Source organism: Sapajus apella, unplaced genomic scaffold (assembly GCF_009761245.1).
Source record: "Sapajus apella isolate SASKATOON/1434 unplaced genomic scaffold, GSC_monkey_1.0 scaffold48, whole genome shotgun sequence".
In the NCBI taxonomy this organism is placed as follows: Eukaryota; Metazoa; Chordata; class Mammalia; order Primates; family Cebidae; genus Sapajus; species Sapajus apella.
Genome location: NW_022436988.1, coordinates 8,557,566 through 8,581,838, shown reverse-complemented (window position 1 = coordinate 8,581,838; position 24,273 = coordinate 8,557,566). Strand labels below are relative to the sequence as shown.

General features: G+C 49.1%; 1 protein-coding gene across 2 annotated transcripts in view; it reads left to right on the top strand.

Annotated features, from left to right (window-relative positions):
- The first annotated feature begins 492 nt into the window (after positions 1-492).
- Positions 493-24,273, top strand: part of DNAI2 (dynein axonemal intermediate chain 2) — a 35,064-nt gene continuing 11,283 nt past the window's right edge. Inside the window, exons 1-7 of one of the 2 annotated variants that reach the window (XM_032241832.1) lie at positions 493-610; positions 4,106-4,299; positions 7,903-8,064; positions 10,269-10,390; positions 13,516-13,658; positions 14,959-15,072; positions 23,281-23,420. In XM_032241832.1, the coding sequence (XP_032097723.1) occupies positions 4,117-4,299; positions 7,903-8,064; positions 10,269-10,390; positions 13,516-13,658; positions 14,959-15,072; positions 23,281-23,420 (864 nt within the window). In that variant the 5' untranslated portion in view covers positions 493-610; positions 4,106-4,116. The remainder of the gene's footprint in view (positions 611-4,105; positions 4,300-7,902; positions 8,065-10,268; positions 10,391-13,515; positions 13,659-14,958; positions 15,073-23,280; positions 23,421-24,273) is intronic. The other variant, XM_032241833.1, reaches the window with a different exon arrangement.

Genomic DNA, 24,273 nt, shown 5'->3' with positions numbered 1-24,273 from the left:
CAGTACATTTTGTGCCAACCACCCAGCTAAGCTGTAAAAATCCCCAGCTTCTACACCCAAGGAGTTTCCATTCTGGCGGTGCAGGAAGATGTGTTTACCACACCAAGTGCAGGAAGGATGGTAGCAGAGGGGAGGGCGGGGTTGTAATTCCCACTTCATGGTTGAGGAGACTGAAGGAAGACATGACCAAACCGTCGACTAAGATCGAAAGCAGAGACCACCATCACCACCCAGAGATCAGGGTTTCCCAGGCGCTGACTATTCTTCCTTGCATTTTTTGGGTACCTTGCTCGATGCAAATACATGCAAACGTAGGCTTGGATGGGCGCCTTGGCAACGCCCCTACAAATGTTCATCATCACTACTGGTACGTTACCAGCTTGTTGGTTAATATTTCTCCTAACTCCGGAGACCTCTAAAAAGAGGAGGAACCGGCTGCGCTTCCGACGCAACAGGACGGGAGTCACGTGCTCCGGGGTCCTTCCGCGTCCGGAGCCGGGCCGGCGTTGCTAGGCAACCGGTAAACGACGCCGTTTCAGGAGCGCGGGAGCCAGGGTCGTTGGATTGGGCGCTTCCCCTGAGGCCCAGAAGCAGGAGGAGCGGACCCAGGGTAAGGGGCGGGCCCCAGGAGGACGTCCGAGGCTAAAGGTGAAGGTGGAGAGTGATGGGGAGAGACCTCTAGGGTAATAATCACCAAGAATGCCAAAAATTCCTCTTGGGGGGCTCCCTTCTGAGATAGCTATGCCGGATGGTGGATGCCAGGGCTGGCGCTCCTAGTGCCTTCTGTCCCCTTAATCCTCGCTCTGCTGGATCTGCTGTAAGTCGCAGGACCCTGCGGCCTCTGAACACCCTCATAGCCCCGCTACCCCCTCAGCTCCTGATACAATCGGTTCCCTGGAATGAACTGGAGACCCCTGAAGGATTTACAGCGGAATGGATGGAGGGGAAAAAAAAAAAAACAGCCTTGGGCTAAGGTGATGGGAAGATGGGCCCTTTAAGAGGAGAGCTTTCTGCTCAGGATAGCGGGAAGTAAATTAACAGTATTGCACACCTGCTATGTGGCAGGTGTTTTAAGTGCTTCCTTTCATTTCTTCCTCAACCTGGGAGCTGGCATTCTCGTGTGATCAAGGTCACACAGTCGGCAAGTTCCTCCAGGTCGTGTGCAGTTCCTCCTTCCTGCTCAAGGTCAAGGTTTACCACATTCACTTTTTTCAACCACAGAAGTGCACCCTCTCCCAGCTTTCAGACCCTACGTGTTTTCCTGTTGAATCCTTTGTTTCAAGTCCTTTGCTTGGTTTTCAAGGTCAGCAGAGAGAGCTCTAGAGAGAAGCCTGGTAGGTGTTGGTATCACAGTCACTAATGCAGCAGGTGACAGGAGTCTTAGGCCCCTTCTATGTGCCAGGCCCTAGGGATGGGAGTGAATAAAAGACCACAGTCTTTCCATCAGGGAGACCACGTGGTAGTGGTGAGGGCAGGGAGACACTGATCCCTGTCTCTCTCCAATTCTGGGGATCTCTTTCCACCTCTCCCTGCCCTCAACCTTCACCTTTCTTGTAGGGCTCAGCCATGCTTAGTGCTAGCCTGGGGGGAAACAAATTGGGGCTTTCTAGGGAGTTCTGCCTCTTTTGAGGGTTTAGAGTGAATCCCTTAGGACCCTGGAATTCCGGAAGTTGCACAAGGACCAGAAAGCCTGGCGTGGTGGCTCATCCCAGCACTTTGAGAGGCCCAGGTACCGGGTGGATCACTTGAGGTCAGGAGTTTAAGACCAGCCTGACCCACATGGCAAGACCCCACCTCTACTAAAAATACAAAAATTCTGGCCAAGTGCAGTGGCTCACACCTGTAGTCCCAGCTACCTGGGAGGCTGAGGCAGAAGAATTACTTGAACTTGGGAGGTGGAGGTTGCAGTGAGCTGAGATCAGGCCACTGCACTCCAGCCTGGGTGACAGAGGGAGACTCCAACTCAAAAAAAAAAAATTAGCTTGGCGTGGTGGCATGCACCAATAGTCTCAGCTACTCGGGAGGCTGAGGCACAAGAATCGCTTAAACTTGGGAGGCGGAGGTTGTAGTGAGCCAAGATCGCACCCCGGCACTCCAGCCTGGGTGACAGAGCAAGACTCTGTCTCAAAAACAACAAAGAAAGAGCAAAGGAAACCCTCCCCTGCCAGGTTCCATGGAGAGCCCACCAGCCCCGGGAACCCAGTAGGGGCTGCGCCAGGGACCAAGAAGAAGAGGAAAATGTTCTCATCTCCTTACTCCACCAGGGAGTTCAATTCGAAGGGCCAACCTTCCAGTGTGCCTCCTTCCCAGTCTCCCACGCCGGCACTGCCCCTCCCCATCACTCCCTTGGCCTCCCTCCCGGCTTGGAAAACACACTTTCCCTTAAGCCACCGGAGGTTCTCTCCAGGAATTATTTTGCTCATTCTCACTGCACAAGACAAGTTTTGTTTGTATAGTCAGTGAAGGTTCCCAACTGACCGCCTCCCCGGGGATGCGGGAGACGCCTGAATCTTTGATGTCTGGACCACGGCGTCCCTGATTCTGCGTGTTCCCGTATTTGAGACTCACAGTGGTGTTCTGCACGCCTCTGGGACTCTAGGTTCCCACAGGGGGAGGATCTCCCCCCTAAAACCCTCAAAGGGCAGCGACAGTGCTCCTGTCCCCACTCTGTCACCCCCCTGCAGACAGCCCTGCTCAGACCTTGCTTGAGGAAGCCCACCCTGTAACTCTTGTCTCATAAGAGGCTGGGGGAGATCTGTTGAGACGCCTTCTGCTGACCTCGCCATTCATCTGTGTGCCCTACAAGCTTATGAGAAAGAGCTTGCTCTGGGTCCTTGAATGGGTTGTCTTCCCGTCACCGGGCCAGTCTTTAAATGTCCCCTCTGTCTGCCTCCAGACACAAGACAATGCCTCTGTTCTCGTGCGGGTCTTGGCCTTGGGAAGCACCAAGAAGGAAGGCAAAGCTGTTAAAAATCTGATCTGGGCTAAAGAGGCTATTTCTGTCTTCCTGGAGTTTCCTCATTCTCTTCTGCCTCCTTGTGTCCCCTAGGAGCCAGCTGGCTTGCAGCAATTGTCTTTTAAAAGACAGAGCCCTAATTGCCTGAGTCTCGCAGCCCCATGTGGGAGGTGCAGATGCTTCGCAATGTGTGGTCAAAGGGCAGGATGCCCCGGGATTTGCATGCTTTTCCACAAGGCCCTATCTTTGTCCATGTGGGATAAACTCCCTGGGGCACCTGCGGCAATCTGGGCTTCTCATCCCACCCTGTGCCCTCTAAGCCATTGCTTCCACCCAGGAAAGGGAATTTCCAAACTACAAGAAAAAAGGAAACAAGGCCGGGCGTGGTGGCTCATGCCTGTCATCCCAGCCCTTTGGGAGGCCGAGGCAGGTGGATCACTTGAGGTCAGGAGTTCCAGACCAGCCTGGCCAACATGGAGAAACCCCATCTCTACTAAAAATACAAAATTAGGTGGAACTTCCACCCTTAAGCTATCCACCTGCCTCAGCCTCCCAAAGTACTGGGATTATAGGCTTGAGCCACCGCGCCCGGCCATTTTTTTTTTTTTTTCAAAGACAGAGTCTTGCTCTGTCACCCAGGCTGGAGTGCAATGACATGATCTCGGCTCATTACAAACTTCTCCTCCTGGGTTCAAGCAATTCTTCCGCTTCAGCCTCCCGAGTAGCTGGGATTACAGGTGTGCACCACCACATCCGGCTAATTTTTGTATTTTTGTAGAGATGGGGTTTCACCATGTTGGCCAGGCTGGTCTTGAACTCCTGACCTTAGGTTATCTGCCTGCCTTGGCCTCTCAAAATGCTGGGATTACAGATGTGAGCCACAGTGCCTGGCTGAAATGGTGACTTGTATTGCCCTCCTCAGAGAACAATTGCAAGAACTAAACAGAATAATGCTTAGCATAGAGTCAGCGCTCAGGGGATTTTCTTAAATGCAGATGCAGCTTGTGGACAAATCCCTAGGCTCTCCCCAGCACCCCTTGCTTCCTGCCCCAACCAGATTGAGAACCTGGAGTCGTCCCGGCGGGACCTGTGGAGATGGGGAAGGGGCCGGTGGGGTCCCTCACCCCATACCCTCCCTCCGCCCCCCAGCAGCCGGCACCATGGAGATTGTGTACGTGTACGTCAAGAAGCGCAGCGAGTTCGGGAAGCAGTGCAATTTCTCGGACCACCAGGCTGAGCTGAACATTGACATCGCACCCAACCCCGAGCTGGCTGAGCAGTTTGTGGAGCGGAACCCAGTGGACACGGGCATCCAGTGCTCGGTCAGCATGTCGGAACATGAGGTGGGTCCCTGCCCCAAGGGCCCCAGCCTGGGAGGTGTGGTGGGCAGGGTGGCCCGCTGAGGCAGGTGAGTGGTTCTGGGGGTCCTTGTCCACCTGAAAGCCAGTTAGAGTGGACCAAGTGCAGATGCTGGAAGTGAGGCCAGAGGTTCCCCCGAGGTCCACGCAGTGTACAGCGTCAGGAGAAGAACCAGCACCAGCCTTCCTGAGCCAGGGGAGTGCAAATCACAACGCTCCCTCTCCCAAGAGCTCTTATTTCACCTTGAAGACACTTACCAGAGTTGTGTCCAGAGTTACAGATGTTTGGTGCAGCTGGGAGGATTTTTTTTTTTTTTTTTAGACAGGGCCTCACTCTGTCACCCAGGAATACAGTAGCGCAATGTTGACTCACTGCAACCTCTGCCTCCCAGGCTCAATAGATCCTCCCACCTCAGCCTCCCTGGTAGCTGGGAGGGGGAGGAGGGGTTCAAGAAGAGGCCCAGCAGTCTCAAATCTGTGTTCTGTGTGTTTCATGCCCAGCATGGCAGGGAATTCAATCCATCATCATCACCATCAATCTTTCCTCCTGCCTCCCAATAAACGCTGGTTCAGTAAAAACCGTATTGTGCCGGATGCGGTGGCTCATACACCTGTAATCCCAGCACTTTGGGAGGCTGAGGCAGGTAGATCACTTGAGCCCAGAAGTTCAAGACCAGCCTGGGCAGCATGGCGAGCTGGGACTACAGGTGTGCGCCAGCATGCCCGGCTAATTTTTGTAATTCTTCTAGAGACAAGGTTTTGCCATGTTGCCCAGGCTGGTCTCAAAGTCCTGGACCCAACTAGTCCTCCCACCTTGGCCTCCCAAAGTGCTGGGATTACAGGCATGAGCCACTGTGCCCAGCCTGGGAGAGATATTCTGAGGGGCAGAGATTCGTATCTGCAGGCAACTACCCAGCTGGAGAAAAGGGAAGTGTCCCACAGAAAATCCCGGCCAGAGGGGGCCTCCACGATAAGAGAACTTATTTTGAGGGCCGTGATCATGTGTTCAGAGGCCAGAGAGTTCCCTGTCTGTAGGAACTAAGTGATTCACCCTGATTGGGTCAAGAACTGCAGAGAGAAAAAGAACCAAATCACTTGATTTGGCCGAAACACGTTCAACAGTCAGGTGGGTGTGGGTGGTTCCAGTGACTCACAGTTCACACGAACTAGCTGCCACTCTCCCAGGACCAACTGCTGTCTCTGGGATGAGGACGCCTATGCCTGTGGTGTAGCCAAGAAGCAGAGTGACCGCCATGTGGGCCACACCCTGGGAACCTCCTATTCTTTCCAGGAGCTCTGCCTTTTCCAGATTTTTTTTTTTTTAACCTTTCCTATGGTGCTGATCCAAACTTTTACCTTTTGTGAGAGCTGGCTTAAAAATGGGAAAGAGAACCAGGCACGGTGGCTCATGCCTGTAATCCCAGCACTTTGGGAGTCTAAGGTGGGTGGATCACCTGAGGTCAGGAGTTCAAGACCAGCCTGGCCAACATGGTAAAACCTTGTCTCTACTAAAAATACAAAAATTAGCCAGGCGTGATGGCACACACCTGTAATCCAAGCTACTCAGGAGGCTGAGGCAGGAGAATTGCTTGAGCCTGGGCGGCAGAGGTTGCAGTGAGCTGAGATCGCACCACTGCACTCCAGCCTGGGGAACAGAGCGAGACTCTCAGAAAACAAACAAACAAATAAATAAATAAATAAATAAGAAAAAAGAAACAGTGGAAAGGATGAGAGCGACGTAATGAGGATGGGGTTTCCATTCTGGGTGACGTAAAAGTGTTGGAAGTAGCTGGGGTTGATGGTTGCACAGCACTGTGTCTAATCATGTGGCCACAGTATACACTTTAAAATTATTACATGGTAAATTTTATGTTACGTGTATTTTACCACAATTTCTTAGAAATGGGAAGGGCTGGGTGTGCTGGCTTAGGCCTGCGATCCCAGTACTTTGAGAGATCAAGGTGGGCGGATGCTTGAGACCTGGCAAGCCTAGTGTGACTTACCAACCTGGGCAACACAGTGTGACTTCATTTCTACACTTTTTTTTTAAATTAGCCAGGTGTGGTGGCTCACACCTGTGGTCCCAGCTACTTAGGAGGCAGAGGCGGGAGGATTGCTTAAGCCCAGGGGTTCACGCTGCAGTGGGCTGTGATTGCACCACTGCACTCCAGCTTGGGCAGCAGAGCCAGACCCTGTCTCTAAAATTAAATAAATAAATAAATATTTTAAAAAAAATAAAGTGAAAAGAAGGTCAAGGCGGGAGGATCACTTTAGGTCAGGAGTTTGAGACCAGCCTGGGCAATATGGCGAAACACCATCTCTACAAAAGAAAAACAAAAATTAGCCACTTGTGGTGGTGCACACCTGTAGTCCCAGCTACTTGGGAGGCTGAGGCGGGAGGATCACTTCAGCCTGTGAAGTTAGAGCTGTACTGGCTGGGCGCAGTGGCTCACACCTGTAATCCCAGCACTTTGGAAGGCCAAGGCGAGTGGATCACCTGAGATCAGGAGTTTGAGACCAGCCTGGCCAACATGGTGAAACTCTGTATCTACTAGAAATACAAAAATTAGCCAGGTGTGGTGGCGTGTGCCTATAATCCCAGCTACTGGGGAGGCTGAGGCAGGAGAATCACTTGAACCTCGGGAGCGGAGGTTGCAGTGAGCTGAGATTGTATAATTGCACTTCAGCCTGGGCAACAAGAGAAACTCCATTTCAAAAAAAAGCTATAGTGAATTGAGATCTTGGCACTGCCCTCCAGCCTGGGCAACAGAGTGAGACCCTGTCTCAAAAAACAGAGGAAAGAAGGCAAAGTGGCAAGCCCCCTACGTGCAAAACTGTCCTCCCTGCTACAGAGGGCAGACGAAGCTAATTCAAACTTGGAGTTAATAACTTTTTGTTTTTCTTGAGACAGAGTTTCACTCTTGTTGCCCAGGCTGGAGTGCAATGGCACCATTTTGGCTCACTGCAACCTCTGCCTCCCAGGTTCAAGAAATTCTCCTGCCTCAGCCTCCCGAGTAGCTGGGATTACAGGCATGTGCCACCATACCCGGCTATTTTTATATTTTTAGTAGAGATGGGGTTTCTCCATGCTGGTCAGGCTGGTCTCGAACTCCCGACCTCAGGTGATCTGCCCGCCTTGGCCTCCCAAAGTGCTGGGATTACAGGCGTGAGCCACCACGCCCAGCCAGAGTTACTTTCAGCATTCAATTTCCGTGACATTGACATAGTTAGTGGTAGGGTGACATTGTTAATGACAGGGTGGAGAAAGATAATTCACATTTTCTTTGGATTCTCACAGAGCAGATGGAGGCTTCTCTAGTCCATTAGGATTCAGAGAAGGTCAGAAGTGGATTTTCATGACCACAGCTACCAGCTGCAAAACTGCCTAGCTCCACGGGGTCGCGCTGTTGCAGCTGCCTGTGCCCATCTGAAGACCAGGAAGTTCCTTGCCTGCATCTGAAGATCCTGCGGCTTTGGCCATGGGCCTCAGCATCCAGCCTTGGGAGCCCGGGTCCTGCTTTGCAGACGTGGCCAAGCGTTTGTGAGTATACCAGGGTGACGCCTTTCCTCCTGCGGCTCTCTGTTTAGGCCAACACAGAGCGGTTTGAGATGGAGACTCGGGGAGTTAACCATGTCGAGGGGGGCTGGCCCAAGGACGTGAACCCCCTGGAGCTGGAGCAGACCATCCGCTTCCGGAAGAAAGTGGAGAAGGATGAGAACTACATTAACGCCATCATGCAGCTTGGCTCTGTAAGGCTTCCTCCTGCCCTGGCTGTGAGAGCCCCACCCCTCAGACTCCCCGCGGGGGTGCGGTGCCCCAGCTGTGCCTGGCCCTCCCTGTGTGGCTGCTGTGGACGCTGGGGAAGGGGACCAGCTGCTACCTGAAGGAGCCTTCTGTCTTGGAGCAGACAGAGGTCCCAATCGCAGACCAACAGGGAAGGCAGGGACCTGGTCCAAGGGTTGACCAGGCATTAGGAGGAGTCTGACCTCCGGCAAAGGGGACCCCCAAAGCGCTCTGCCCAGCAGCCAGTAGGGCTCATTCATTCATTCGACAAATTTGGGGCCGGGCACAGTGGCTCACACTTGTAATCCCAGCACTTTGGAAGGCCGAGGCAGGTGGATCACCTGAGGTCATGAGTTTGAGACCAGCCTGACTAACGTGGTGAAACCCCGTCTTTACTAAAAATACAAAATATTACCTGGGTGTGATGGCGCACGCCTATTATCCCAGCTACTCCGGAGGCTGAGGCAGGAGAATCGCTTGAACCCGGGAGGTGGAGGTTGCAGTGAACCAAAATTGTGGCATTGCACTCTAGCCTGGGTGACTAAAGGAAACCCTGTCTCAAAAAAAAATTTTTGGACTGAGCTTTAAGCTTCTGCCAGGCACAGCAGAGGTTGCAAAGTGAAAATCACATACTTGTTCTACATATGTGCCAATGCAAAAAAATTTTGTTTTAAGAAAAAAGAAATTTAAAATTTAAATTAAAAGAAAAAGAATCTCCTATACATGCTGTCCCAAAGAGTTTGCAGTGCATTGGAGGTCAAAGATCAAGTACAGAGACTTCGCCAGGTAGCATAAAAATAAAGAAATGCTAAAAGAGAAGGGTGACTTGTTCTTTTACTCCATGATGAGAGAGGGTCAATCTCTTGCTGAAGGGATCAGGGAAGGCTTCCTGGAAGAAGTGGCAGGGCTTCGTTGTCCTTTGCTGGACATTTGCAGTAAAGGGGAGGCCATTCTGGGTGGAGGAACCAGCTGTCTGCAAGGATAGGAAAAAGGAGATGAGACAAACACACACACACACACACACACACACACACACACACACACACATATGAGACAAAAAGGAGATGAGTCACACACACACAGACACACACACACACATATATGGAGAGAAAAAGATGAGTCACACACACACATACACACACAGACACACATATGCACACACGCATACACACGCACACATATATGGAGAGATTAATAATTTTGTTTGGGCCGGGCTCGATGGCTCACACCTGTAATCCCAGCACTTTGGGAGGCTGAGGCAGGCAGATCACTTGAGCTCAGGAGTTTGAGACCAGCCTGGCCAACATAGCAGAACCTTGTCTCTACTAAAAATACAAAAATTAGCCAGCTGTGGTGGCAGGTGCCTGCAGTTTCAGCTACTTAGGAGGCCAAGCCAGAAGACTTACTTGAACCCAAGAGACGAAGGCTGCATGAGCCTAGATTGTGCCACTCACTGCATTCTAGCCTGGCTGGCAGAGCAAGACTCTGTCTCAAAATATCAATAATAACTTTTTTGGCTAACATGGTGTTCTTCAATCTTTTTTTCATTATTGCCCCTCATATTTTTTCTAAGGGCCTCCTTTCTCCATAAAATATTTGTTGTTGTTGTTGTTGTTGAGATGGAGTCTCACTCTGTCCCCCAGGATGGAGTGCAGTGGCGTGATCTTGGCTCATTGCAATCTCAGCCTCCTGGGTTCAAGCAATTCTCCTGCCTCAGCCTTCCAAGTAGCTGGGATTACAGGTGCCTGCCACCATGCCCAGCTAATTTTTTTTTTTTTTTTTTTTTGCATTTTTGGTAGAGACGGGGTTTTACCATGTTAGTCAGGCTGGTCTCAAACTCCTGACCTCAAGTAATCCACCTGCTTCGACCTCCCAAAGTGTTGGGATTACAGGCATGAGGCATGGCGCCTGGCCCATAAAATGTGAATGCCATAGACATGTTGTGTATCTTTCACGTGCTGCATGTATTTCTATGCTTCGTACATAAAAAGTAATATTATTTTACTCCCAAAAACCAATTGAAAATTCCCCCATTGAAAGCGCATGGTTAGGTGGATGGGAAAAGGTCCCTGGCTATGTCCCGTCCTGTCCCTCCCAGATGCCATCGCAGGCCTAAGCAATCTGAAAGGACCTCCCTTTATGGCTAAGGACTTCCGATGTGTTCCCCCAGATCATGGAGCACTGCATCAAGCAGAACAATGCCATTGACATCTACGAGGAGTATTTCAACGACGAGGAGGCCGTGGAAGTGACAGAGGAGGCCCCTTCGGCTAAAACCATCAATGTTTTCAGGTAGCGCCATAGCTAGGCAGGTGACTGGCCACCCTCTGCCACCCCCAAAGGCGTGGACATGGGTACCCCCAAAGGTGACTCCTTGCCAGTCACTGCGTGCCCTGGGTGCAGCACTCGCTGTGCTCCAAGCGTGATAAGCGCCATGGTAATAAGGCACCCAGCAGAGAAGTGGCCCTGCTCTGGGGCGGGTCTGGTTGATGGAAATGGAATGCGGACTCCAGGGAAAGTGAAATTGCCAAGCTATGTACAAGTGGGGCGTGTTCCCACAGTGTAGAGTAAATACGGGTACCTAGCGTGAGCAGCTAGCAGTGCTGTGGGCAAACAGGCCCCCGCCCCAGCCTGCACTCGTGCAAGAATATCTGTGAATAACCCCAGAAGACAGCAGTTTGACACCAGGGATTCATCCCACAGGTGTGTGTGTGTGAAATCACTGCAGGTATGGATATTCACTGCTGAGGATGTGTGCCAGCCAAAGACTGGCTAAGCCCATCTGCAGAGGCCTGGTTCTTGCAATTCCGGTACACCCATACAACACTGGTAAAAAGAGCCAGCAGGCCGGGTGCGATGGCTCACTCATGTAATCTCAGCACTTTGGGAGGCCAAGGTGGGCACATTACCTGAGGACGGGAGTTCGAGACCAGCCTGGCCAACATGGTGAAACCCCATCTCTACTTAAAATACAAAAATTAGCCAGGCGTGGTGGCTCACACCTGTAATCCCAGCACTTTGGGAGGCTGAGGCAGGTAGATCATCTGAGGTCAGGAGTTCAAGACCTGGCTGACCAACATGGTGAAAACCCATCTCTACTAAAAAACATAAAAATTAGCTGGGTGTGATGGCATGCACCTGTAATCCCAGCTCCTTGGGAGGCTGAGGTAGGAGAATCACTTGAACCTGGGAGGTGGAGGTTGCAGTGAGCCAAGATTGTGTCACTGCACTTCAGCCTGGGAGACAGACTGAGACGTCATTTAAATAAAATTTTAAAAGAAATTAGCTGGGTGTGGTGCACACACCTGTAATCCCAGCTACTGGGGAGGCTGAGGCAGGAGAGTCACTTGAACCTGGGAGGCAGAGGTTGCAGCAAGCTGAGATTGCGCCACTGCATTCCCTCCTGGGCAATGGAGTGAGATTCTGTCTCCAAAAAGAGAAAAAGAAAAGAAAAATGAGCACTGCAACTTCTTATGTGCCGATACAAAGTGATTTCCAGGCTTCAGTGTGTGAAAAGCAAAGCAAAACAAAGCCGGCGCAGAAGTGTGTGCAGAGTGACACTTTTGGGCAGTCCCCAGCTGAAACCATTTTTTGATTTCACAATGGTGCAAAAGCAATACAAATCCAGTAGAAACCGTACTGCAAGTGCCCATATACCCATTCTGTTTTTCCCTCTCAGTACAGTATTCAGTAAATTACATGCGCTGTTCACCTCTTTATTGTAAAACAGGCTTTGTGTTAGGCAATTTTGCCCAACTATAGGCTAATACAGGTGTTCTGAGCACGCAGGCTCAGCTAAGATGTGATGCTCGGTAGATAGGTGGATTCAGTGCGTTTCTAGCTCCTGATATTTCCAACTTACCATGGGTTTATCCGACGTAGCCAGCATCGTTAGTCAAGGAGCATTGGATTGGATATGTGTAAAAATATATGCATACGTGTATACGTGTATGTGTGTATATATGTCCATGTATGGTTTTTTGATTTTTTGTTTTGTTTTGTTTTTGATATGAAGTTTCACTCTTGTTGCCCAGGCTGGAGTGCAATGGCACGATCTCGGCTCACTGCAACCTCTACCTCCTGGGTTCAAGTGATTCTCCTGTCTCAGCCTCCTGAGTAGCTGGGATTACAGGCATGCACCACCACACCTGGCTAATTTTGTATTTTTAGTAGAGAAGGGGCTTCTCCATGTTGGTCAGGCTGGTCTCGAACTCTCATCCTCAAGTTATCCGCCTGCCTCGGCCTCCCAAAGTGCTTGGGAATACAGGTGTGAGCCATCGCGCCCGACTGTGTATGTATGTTTATATGCTTCATGTGAGGAGAACATCTGTGATTTTGAACTTCTGGCATCTGGAACTGTGAGAGAATCAATTTCTGTCATTTGAAGCCACTCAGCTTGTGGGACCTCGTTGGAGCAACGCCAGGAACCGAATACCCCATCCCAGAGCACCTTTGTAGGGTGTATGAAATAAGCTGATAGGAAGAAGAGCTTGGGAACAGGGCGGGGAGAGGACTGGGGGAGAAGGACATCTTGGCCTTGAAGGCTGGTACAAGGGAAGTGGGTGGAAGTGAGGAAGACCGTGCTCTGTGGCCTTGGTTTTAACTGTGATGAAAAAAGCAAGGATGCCCATGTCCAATCAGATGAGTGGAGACGAGCAGGAGGCTGGAATAGAGCAGGGGGAGGTGCCGGGGGAATGTGGAGGGGAGGCCTCTGGACCTGCAGGGGTCAGACCTTGGGTCTGGGTGATGCAGGACTATGGAGGTGAAAGATATTTTTTTATTTTGGAAATGACTTGCCTCAAACACCAACTCTAGGGAATTCATTTCACTACCACAACTGACTTAGGACGCTGGGAAGTACCTAGCCCAGTCCCAGCACAACCAGAAAGGACTCTTTTCTAATGCAGGTCTGACCCATGGTGTACAGAGCAGGGCCAAATGCTATGAGCGAGGGGCGTGCAGGAGGGGGTGTGCAGGGCAGGGGCTGCCCTTCCTATTGCCCTCCAGCCCTGCTGGGCTCTGACCTCTTATATGCACCACCCGAGCAGGATGATGCATTAGGAATCATCCGAGGGGCTGGATGTGGTGGCTCAGGCCTGTAATCCCAGCACTTTGGGAGGCTGTGGCGAGTGGATCATCTGAGGTCAGGAGTTCAAGACCAGCCGAGGAAGCATGGCGAAACCTCATCTCTACTAAAAATACAGAGATTAGCCGTGCATGGTGGTGGGTGCCTGTAATCCCAGCTCCTCAGGAGGCTGAAGCAGGAGAATCACTTGAACCTGGGAGGCAGACGTCACGGTGAGCCGAGATCATGCTACTGTCTGGGGGACAGAGCAAGACTGTGTCTGGAAAAGAAAAGAAAGAGAAATTGGGGAGCCTGACATCCAGCCTTCTGCTCTCTTCCCTCTCCCCTGCAGGGATCCCCAGGAAATCAAGAGGGCTGCCACACATCTCTCCTGGCACCCTGATGGCAACAGGAAGTTGGCAGTGGCATACTCCTGCTTGGATTTTCAGCGAGCACCTGTGGGCATGAGCAACGATTCATACATCTGGGACCTGGGTGAGAAGCAGGGGGGTCCCAGTGGCCTGGGAGAGCTGAGGGCTGGGACCAGCACAAGCAGAGGAGGGGGAGGGAGGGACAGGAGGTCATGAACACTTAAGGGGTTGGTGCTTCAAGGGAGGGGCCCGCAACCGAGGAGGAAGCCAGTCTTCTCCTTCCTTCCTTGTCTGGTTTCAGGCAGAGCCAAGCAGGGTCAAATCAGAAGCAGGAAACCCCCTCCAATTCCAGATTGTTAGTCCGAGGCATGAAGACCTGACCCCATGGGATCCCAATTCTTAGCCCCTAAAGGGTGTATCAGACCGGGCGCAGTGACTCATGCCTGTAATCCCAGCACTTTGGGAGGCCAAGGCAGGTGGATTACCTGAGGCCAGGAGTTCAAGACCAGCCTGGCTAACATGGTGAAACCCCATCTCTACTAAAAATACAAAAATTAGCTGGGCATGGTGGCCAGAACCTATAATCCCAGCTACTTGGGAGACTGAAGCAGGAGAATCACTTGAACCCAGGTGGCAGAGGTTGCAGTGAGCTATCACGACACTGCACTCCAGTCTGGGTGATAGAGCAAGACTGTCTCAAAAACACACAAAAAACAAACAGCATATCAGAGAAAAGAGCATATCAGAAAGAGTGCCCAGCAGACTGAGAAGGGACCTAAGGGGCAGAGGAACAGAACTCATGCCTTTGTCCCACCCATCCAGACACCTTTAATTCATGGCAGTGTATCCATTTAGGAGCACAAACTATTGTCTACAGAAGGGTTGGCAAGGCACTGGCAGGGAGCAGATGGTGGTGGCTTCACGCTCTCTGGCTTCCCTTTATTGTCATCATCATTAAAATAAACGTGTAGGTGCCAGGCACAGAGCTAACGCCTGACACACCGCTAGCTCAGTGAGTTCTGACAGCAGCCCCATGGGGTGGTGGACTCCATCATCATTTGCATCCACAGACCTGGTTCGAAGAAATTAGCAGAGAGTTGACTTTATGTAAAAACCTTAGTACCAAAACCTCATTTGACACCAAACCTGGGAACTGAACTAGAAATCTAATTATCACATACATAGGCATACCCCAATCCTGATCACCAAAAAGAAAAACCATCAGCAAAGCCCCTAGGATCAAGAATGCCAGATTCTGGCCAAGGCGGACCAGGGGATGCAGCCCGGGGGCAGACTGGAGAAGCTTCTGAGCTTCCCCCCACCACCGCGCCCCCCACCGTGCCCCACCTGCAGAAGGGGTGAACCCCGTTGATCCTGTCCTTTTTTTTCCAGTCCTGGTGCGGTAACTTTTTTCCTGCTTTTAGAAAACCCCAACAAGCCTGAACTTGCTCTGAAGCCATCTTCCCCGCTCGTTACGTTGGAGTACAACCCCAAAGATTCCCACGTGCTCCTGGGTGGCTGCTACAACGGACAGATAGGTAAGGAGGGACCCAGGCTCTTAACCAGAGCCAGTCCTGCTGCTGAGGGGCAGAGCCCCTGAGCTTGGCCATAGAGGACCAAGCGGGGTGGGGGCCTCCCATAGCTGACCAACTGCAGACACCAGTGAGGCAGGTTTTGCTGACACCGCAGCAGTATCTCCTGTTACTATTGCAAATCTAAAATCAGCTCAAAATAAACAGTTTTTAAAAACTGTAGTTCAAGTAAAGTCAGAGAATATTTGACTAGGGCCAGCCATAAAGGGATGATGAGAGCACTGGGGAGCCCCATTTTGGGAGAGGCAGTCTGGGAAACACACATGCTAATGATTATGGATACTACTGGCCTTATAGAATGAGTTGGGAAGTGTTCCTTTCTCTTCTGTGTTTGGAATTTTATGAAGAATTGGTATTAATTCTTTTTTTTGAGACAGCCTCGCTGTGTCACCCAGGCTGGAGTGTAGTAGCGTGATCTCAGCTCACTGCAGCCTCCACCTCTCGGATTCAAGCGATTCTCCGGCCTCAGCCTCCCGAGTAGCTGGAACTACAGGCCCATGCCACCACACCCAGCCAATTTTTGTATTGTTTCAGTAGAATTGGGGTTTCACCATGTTGGACAGACTGGTCTCGAATTCTTGACCTCAAGTCATCCTCCTGCCTTGACCTTCCAAAGTGCTAGGATTACTGGTGTGAGCCACCGGCCTGGCCAGTATTAATTCTTGAAACATTTGGTAGAACTCATCAGTGAAGTCATCTGGTTCCCGGGTTTTCTTCTTTGGAAACTTAAAAATTACTAATTCAGTCCCTTTATTGTTATAGATCTGTTCACATTTTCTGTTATTTAATTAGTTTTGATAGTTTCTGTCTTTCTAGGAACTTTTCCATTTCATCAAGTTGTCTAGTTGCCATATAATTGTTCACAGTCTTCCCTTACAATCCTTTTCTTTTCTTTCTTTCTTTCTTTTGTCTTTTTTGTTTGTTTGTTTTTGAGATGGGGTCTCACTCTGTTGCCCAGGCTGGGGTATAGTGGCATGATCTCAGCTCACTGCAGTCTCCACCTCTGGGGTTCAGGAGATTCTCCTGCCTCAGCCTCCTGAGTAGCTGGGATTACAGGCGCTTGCCACCACACCTGGCTAATTTTTGTATTTTTAGTGGAGATGGGGTTTCATCATGTTGGTCAGGCTGGTCTTGAACTCCTGACCTCTTGGTTCGCCCGCCTCGGCCCCCCAAAGTGCCATGGTCCCATGAGCGACCATGACTGGCTCCCTTATAATCATTTTCATTTCTGCAGTGTTGGAAGTAATTTCCCTATTTCATTCCTGACTTTAGTAATTTCATTCCTGAATTCAGTAATTTAGTAATTAAAGTAATCCAACTTTACTCTTTTTTACTTGGTCAGACTACCTAGAGGGCTGTCAATTTCATTTTCTTTTCTAAGAACCAACTTTTGGCTGTATTGATTTTTCTCAGTTGTTTTTTAATTCTCTATTTCTTTTCACACCAATATTTTTTTACGTCTTTCTTTCTGTTTGTTTTTAAATTAATTTGCTCTAATTTTTCGAATGTCTCAAGGTGGAAAGTTAGGCTATTGATTTGGGATTTTAAAAAATATAGGCATCTAGAGTTGTAAATTTCCCTGTAAACACTACTTTAACTGCTTCCCATATGCTTTGGTGTGGAATATTTTCATGTTCATTTATTTCAAAGTATTTTCTAGTTTCCCTTTTGAATTCTTCTTTGATCCATTGGTGTTTAGGAATATGTTGTTTATCTTCCACATATATATATAAATGTTCTAGTTTTCCTTTGGTTATTGATTCCTAGTTTCAGTTTGGTCAGAAAATACACTTTGCATTATTTCAATCTTTTTTTTTTTTTTTTTTTGATACAGAGTTTTGCTCTATTGCCCAGACTGGCGTGCAGTGGGCCAATCACAGCTTGTTGCAGCCTTGACCTCCTGGGTCTAGGCACTCCTCCTGCCTCAGCCTCCCGAGTGGCTGGGACTACAGGCATGTGCCACCATGCTTAGCTAATTTTTGTAGTTTTTGTAGACGCAGGTTTCACTATGTTTCCCAGGCTGGTCTTAAACTCCTAGGCTCAAGCTATCCACCCGCCTCAGCTGGCCTCTTGGAGTGCTGGGATTATAGACGTGAACCACCATGCCTGGCCTTATTTCAGCCTTTTAAAATTTATTGAGACTTGTTTTATGGCCTAGTGTATTATCTATCCTGGAGACCGTTCCATGAGCACTTGGGAAGACTATCTTCTGCTTATTGTCCAGTGGTGTGTTCTGTAGATGTCTGGGAGGTCTTGTTCACAGCGCTGGTCAAGACTTCTATTTCCTCACTGATCCTTCACCTAGTCATTACTATTCAATCTATTATTGAAAGTCGGATACTGACATCTGCAATTATTATTGTTGCATTGTCTATTTCTCCTTCAATTTTGTCAGATTTTGCTTCCTGTATGTTAAGGCTATGTTTTTTGGTACATATATATGTTTATAGTTGTTATGTTTTCCTAGTTACTTCACCTTTTTATCAGTATATAATATCTCCATCTCAAAAAAATAAAAATAATAATAAAGTATGCCTCTTGTAGATTAGATATAGCTGACATACAAATGGATCATAATTTTTTTTTTTTTTTTTTGTGAGATGGAGTCTCTCTCTGTTGCCAGGCTGGAGTGCAGTGGCACAATCTTAGCTCACTGCAACTTCTACCTCCCAGGTTGAAGTTTTTCTCCTGCCTCAGCCTCCCAAATAAGCTGGGATTATAGGTGCGAGCCACCAAGCCAGGCTAATTTTTGTATTTTTAGTAGAGACAGGGTTTCACCACGTTGGCCAGGCTGGTCTCGAACTCCTAGCCTCAAGTGATCTGCCCACCTCGGCCTCCCAAAGTGCTGGGATCACAGGCGTGAGCCACGGTGCCCAGCCTGGATTATAGTTTTTTTCCTTTTAATCTATTCTGTCAATCTCTGGTTTTAAGTGGAGAGCTTAATCTATTTACATTAATGTAATTACTGATAAAGCAGGATTTACATCTGCCATTTGGCTTTTTTCTATATATCTTATTTTTTTGGTTCTTTCTCCATAACTGCCTTCTTTTGTGTTACGTATTTTCTAGTGTACCATTTTAATTCTCTTATCATTTCTTTTTTTTTTTTTTCTTTTCTATTTTTTTTAGAGTTAGCATCTCACTCTGTCACCCAAGCTGGAATGCAGCGCCATGATCATAGCTCACTGCAGCCTCAAACTCCTGGGCTCAAGCAATCCTCCTCAGCCTCCTGAGGAGCTGGGATGTCACCACACCCAGCTACTTTTTTATTTTTTAATTTTGGTAGAGATGAGGTCTCGCTCTGTTACCCAGGCTGGTCTTGAACTCCTGGCCTCAAGCAATTCTCCCACCTCAGCCTCCCAAAGTGCTGGGATTTCAGGCGGGAGCCACTTCGCCCAGCTTCAGCTGTTGATCTCATTGATGACCCCATGTGTGTGATGAGTCATTTTTTTCTCTCGCTTCTTTTAAGAGTCTCTGGCTTCAGCTTTGATTATGATGTTTCAAGGTATGGATATCTTTGAGTTTATCCCACCTGGAATTCATTGAGTTTCTTGGATGTATAGATTGATTTAAAAAAAAAATCAAATATGGAATATTTACAACCATTATTTCCTCCAATATCCTTTCCTACCCTTTCTCTCTCTCCTCTCCTGTGACTTCCATTATGTGTATGTTGGCATGCTCGATGGTGTCCCATAGGTCTTTAGACTCTGTTTTTCTTTGTTCTCTTTTCTTTCTGTTCCTCAGACTACATAATCTCAATCGACTCTTCTTCGAGTTCAGTGATTCTTCTGCTTGCTCAAATATGCCATCCTGAAGCTTCTCTACCATATGTTTGTTTTGGTGACTGGCTCCAGAATTTCTATTTGCTCTTTTTTAAAAAGTAATTTCTGTCTTGTTCAGGTGCAGTGGCTCATGCCTGTAATCCCAGCACTTTGGGAGGCTGAGGTGGGTGGATTACCTGAGCTCAGGAGTTCAAGACCAGCCTGGGCAACATGATCAAACCCCCCTGTCTCTACTAAAATAAAAAATAAAAAAATCAGTCAGGTGTGGTGGCATGTACCTGTAGTCCCACCTAGTTGGGAGGTTGAGGCAAGGGAATTGCTTGAACCCAGGAGGCGGAGGTTGCAGTGAGCCGAGACCATGCCACTGCACTCCAGGCTGGGCAACAAAGCGAAACTCTTGTCTCCAATACTACTAATAATAATTTCTGTCTATTGTACTTTTTATTTGGTGAGATATTGTCTCATGATTTTCTTGAGTTCTTTCGATGTGACTTCCTTTAGTTCTCTGAGCGTGTTTAGCAGAGCTGATGTAAGGCCTTTGTGTAGTTAGGCTGACATTCGGGCTTCTTGGGGACAGTCTCTATTTATTGCTTTTTCATTCCTGTAATGGGCCATATATTTTTATTTCTTGGCATGTCTTATACTATTTTTTATCAAAACCTATACTTTGTGTATGATCTTATTTGGCAACTTTGCAGATCAGGTCGCCAGGCCTCGCAGAGTTTGTGCTGTCGCTGTTTGCTGTAGTTGTTCTTTGTTGCATTCATGAATTTTCTTAGCTGGTTCTGGAAAGTCTGTATTCTCTGCCACATGTGCCCTCTGTAGTCTCTGCTTAGCTTGGTGATTAGTGAATAATTGGACAAAAATTCCCTTAAACGTCTGTCACCAAAAACACCTCCCCCTCTCTGCTAAGGGGCTCTGTGTGCGTGTGAGCATGCCTTTACACGCAGCAGGCCATTGTCAACTCTGCCTTAGCGTCAGTGCAGGGATGAGGTCAGCCAGAGATGAGAGTTTAGGGCTTTGTCAGCTTTCCTGAGCATGACACAGCTCTGGGCATGCACACAGCTCTGTCCACACATGTGACCTTCTAGACTCCCAGGAATCTGTCAGAGCTTTTCAAAGCCCTTGTGAACACATCCTGCTCAGGCTTTTCCTTTTTTTAATTTACTTTTTTGTTTAAATATAATAGAGGCCAAGCATGGTGGTTCACGGCTGTAATCCTAGCACTTTGGGAGGCCGAGGCGGGAGGATCGCCTGAGTTCGGGAGTTCAAAACTAGCCTGGGCAGCATAGTGAGATCTTGTCTCTAAAGAGAGAAATAAAGAGAAAGAGAGAGAAAAAAGAGAGAGAGAGAGAGAGAGAGCATGGGAGGGAGGGAGGGGGAGAGAGAGAGAATATAGGGATGGGGTTTTGCTATGTTGATCAGGTTGGTTGTGAACTCCTGGCCTCAAGCAGTCCCGCCTCAACCCCCTAAAGTGCTAGGATTACAGGCGTGACTGTACCTGGCCCAGCTTTTCCTTTTAAGCCTTTTCATCGGTCTATTCCTTGCCGCCCCTGTTATCCACTGCCTCAGGAAGCTGCAGAGTTAGTCAGTTGCCTGCAATTACATCCTGATGAAACGACTTTTCACACCAGGCAAAGGCTGAACCAAGTCAATTACAGCCAGCCTTGCAGGAGGAGCCTTATCAGGGAACCACCAGACAGGTTAGGTAATGGCAGTTCTCTGGGCATGAGACTTGAAAGGAGCTCCAGCCCATTCTGCTCCCTCTGGTGGCGCCAGGCTGCTGTTTTTCATCAGGAGCACAGAATGTGATTTTTCAAGGCCACCGCGGAACTGCGGAGCGTGCTATCTTAACCAGGGCAAGTGAAAATACCACTGTTTTTTTTTTTTTTTCACCCAGATTCTACTGTTTTTCTTGAATAAACATTCTCCCGACTGCTGTAAGCCTCTAGCTAATTTCCAGAGTTCTGAAAAAGTTGATTCTGACCATTTTTGCCAGTTTTCTCACTGCTATTATGGAGGAGAGAATTTTCGGAGGTCCATACTTCACGGTTTGTTGATGGCACACCTGGATAACTTTTTTTTTTTTTTTTTTTTGAGACAGAGTCTCGCTCTGTCACCCAGGCTGGAGTGCAGTGGTGCAATCTTGGCTCACTGCAATCTCTGTCTCCGGAGTTCAAGTGATTCTCCTGCCTCAGCCTCCCGAGTGGCTGGCACGTGCCACCACACCTGGCTAATTTTTGTATTTTTAATACAAACAGAGTTTTTCCATGTTTGCTGGGCTGGTCTCAAACTCCTGACCTCAAATGATCCACCGCCTTGACCTTCCAAAGTGCTGGGATTATAGGCATGAGCCACCACATCCAGCCAAGACTGCCTTTTTTTTTTTTTTCAATACCTAGTGAGATCAGAAGTCATCTGCCTGGATTGGCTCTGAATGTCCCTACCTGTTCTGTTCCCCTGACCCTGAAGTCGCCAGACACCCAACCCATAACTACACCCAGGACAGTCTTGACCCTGGGCATGAAAAGAATCCCCCACTCCTCCCACCTGTCTATGTTCTCACTTTTGCTGTGGCGGGGGCCAGGATGGCTGAGAAACTCCTCCTGGGAAACTCTCTGTAGTCAGCTGCTTCCTGAGGCCCCAAGCTCCCTCTCAGACCTGCTGCCTCCCGCCCAGAGGAGCTTTCAGAGTATGGAATAGACCCGGGCTCCCTTAAACATCCCTGCCAAATTATCTGGGTGCCAGAGCTCTAAAAGCCTGAAGCAGAGCCACTTTGCCATGATTAATTCAGGAGCCTTGCCTCACTCATTATTCATAACCTCTTTCAGTGGTTTTTCATGCCAGCTCATACCAGCCCAGGCTCTGGTGCTTTGCTGCTCCAAGAAGGGCCCTCTAGGGCCATGTGGGACCCAGTGGGACCTACCCTTGAGCACTGCTTTGCCAAAGCAGAGCAGGCTTATCTTTTATTTTTATTTTTTGTTTTGTTTTTGAGATATTCTTATAGTCTCACTTTGTTGCCCAGGCTGGAGGGCAATGGCGTGATCTCGGCTCACTGCAGCCTCGCCTCCCAGGTGCAAGCGATTCTCCTGCCTGCTGAGAAGCTGGGATTACAGGCACCTGCCACCACACCTGGCTGATTTTTTTTTTTTTTTTTTTTTTTGTATTTTTAGTAGAGACAAGTCTTTCACCACATTGGCCAAGCTGGTCTCAAACTCCTGACCTCAAGTGAGCCGCCTACCTCAGCCTCCCAAAGTGCTGGGATTACAGGCATCAGCCACCACGCCTGGCCTGTCTTTATTTTTTGAGGCAGGGTCTTGCTCTGTTGCCCAGGCTGGAGTGCAGTGACACAATCTTACACTGCAGCCTCAACCTCCCAGGCTCAGGCAATTCTCCCACCTCAGCCTCCCGAGCAGCAGGGACTACAGGGATGTACCACCATGCCCGGCTTATTTTTTAACGGGGTCTCACTATGTTGCCCAAGCTGGTCTTGAAATCCTGGGCTCAAGCAATCCTTTTGCCTCAGCCTCCTAATGTGCCTCTGTGCCTGGTTGAGCAGGCTTATCTAAGAAAACATTTCTGGACCATCTCATTTCAGGGGGCAAATGCCTTGGACTTGGAGAAATACTAAGTACTTTGTTATTTGTAACTACTTAAAAGTACTTAGTTCATAAGCTTTGACTTAGTATTTCTCCGAGAAATACTAAGTAGAAACAGCTCTCTAAGTGACAGGGTGAGTCCTCACTGTGCACTCATGGGAAAATGGAAACGAAACCCCACTGGACAAGGGACAGATAACCTTCCGTCGTTCTTGGCAGAGCACTGATAACAGATCACAGTAAAGGCTGAAGCTCTGTAAGTTTCTCTCCAACAGAGGCAGCAGAGGCGCAAAGGATAAAAGGGAATGAGCTAATGCAGCAAAGAGATTCGCCTAAATGGGGCCTTTCCGTGTGCTTTTCCTGGTGGCAGGAACTCAGCTCTCCTCTCGCCTGGCTCCCTCCATCTGAGGCTGGCCTTCCATCCCAGTGATCTGTCACTGCCTCCAGGAGGCCTGCCCTGACCACCCTCATGTGTTCCCCTGCCACTCTGCCTGTCCTGTCCCCAGAGGCTTTCCCCGGGTCGAGTGTTGTATAGGGAGTCGATGCCTGAGAGGGGCTCAGGGACTGAATGAAGCTTGCACTCTTGGAGTTTCTCCAGAGGGTCTGTGGGGGCTGATAGGAAACTCAGGCTGATTGGAACCAAGCCCTGATTCTAAAAAACCACATACCTGCCAAACCAGAAGCAGCAGGCACCCCCCGCCACTGCTCCCTGCCCCAGGGAAGGAAACCCTTGCCTGCCTCCACCGCTTCTTCATCTCCTTCCTCACCAGCCTGCTGGGACACCCGGAAGGGCAGCCTGGTGGCTGACCTATCCACCATCGAGTTCAGCCACCGAGACCCTGTGTATGGCACCATCTGGCTGCAGTCAAAGACGGGCACCGAATGCTTCTCAGCATCCACAGATGGGCAGGTACCCACCGGCCAGACACTGGGGAGGCAGGGGAAGGAGGAGACAGTAACAGTTCCCTGATTCCCCATCAGAATCCCTGGGGACATTTCCTTTAACACATTTTATTTTATATTTTATTTTGTTTTGAGATGACTTGCCCACGCTGGAGTGCAATGGTGCAATCTTGGCTCACTGCAATCTCTGCCTCCTGGGTTCAAGCAATTCTCCTGCCTCAACCTCCCAAGTAGCTGCAATTACAGGCACCCACTACCACACCTGGCTAATTTTTTTGTTTTTAGTGGAGATGGGATTTCGCCATGTTGGCCAGGCTGGTCTCGAACTCCTGACTTCAGGTGATCCACCTGTCTTGGCCTCCCAAAATGCTGGGATTACAGGTGTCAGGCATGAACGCCTGGCCTAACACTTTATTTTAAAATCGAATAGTGATAATACATGCCCAAGGAACAGAATCTAATAGGTATAAAAAGGAAAATGCCTTCCTCCCACCTCCTTCTGCACCTCCTCCCCTCCCTGCAGGCAACCATCTCTTATTTCTGCCTTCAGAGCTAGTCTCTGCATATTCAAGGAAACACATTTCTCTTCTTCACTTTCTTTTTGTACACTTTGTACACTGTTCTGTACTTGATGTTTTTCATCTTGTGTACCTTGGAGATAGTTTCATGTTTCATAAACTGCTGCCCCATGCCTGTTAATCATGGCATCGTGTGGGTGAGCCATTATTTATATATGGATTCTAGTAGTTTGCTGCTACTCCCCAAAATGTACCAAAGAGCGTCTTTATACACAGATTATAGCACACGTGCGGGGATAATCTACCGCAGACAATCCTGGCGGCGGGACTTCTAGGTCAGGA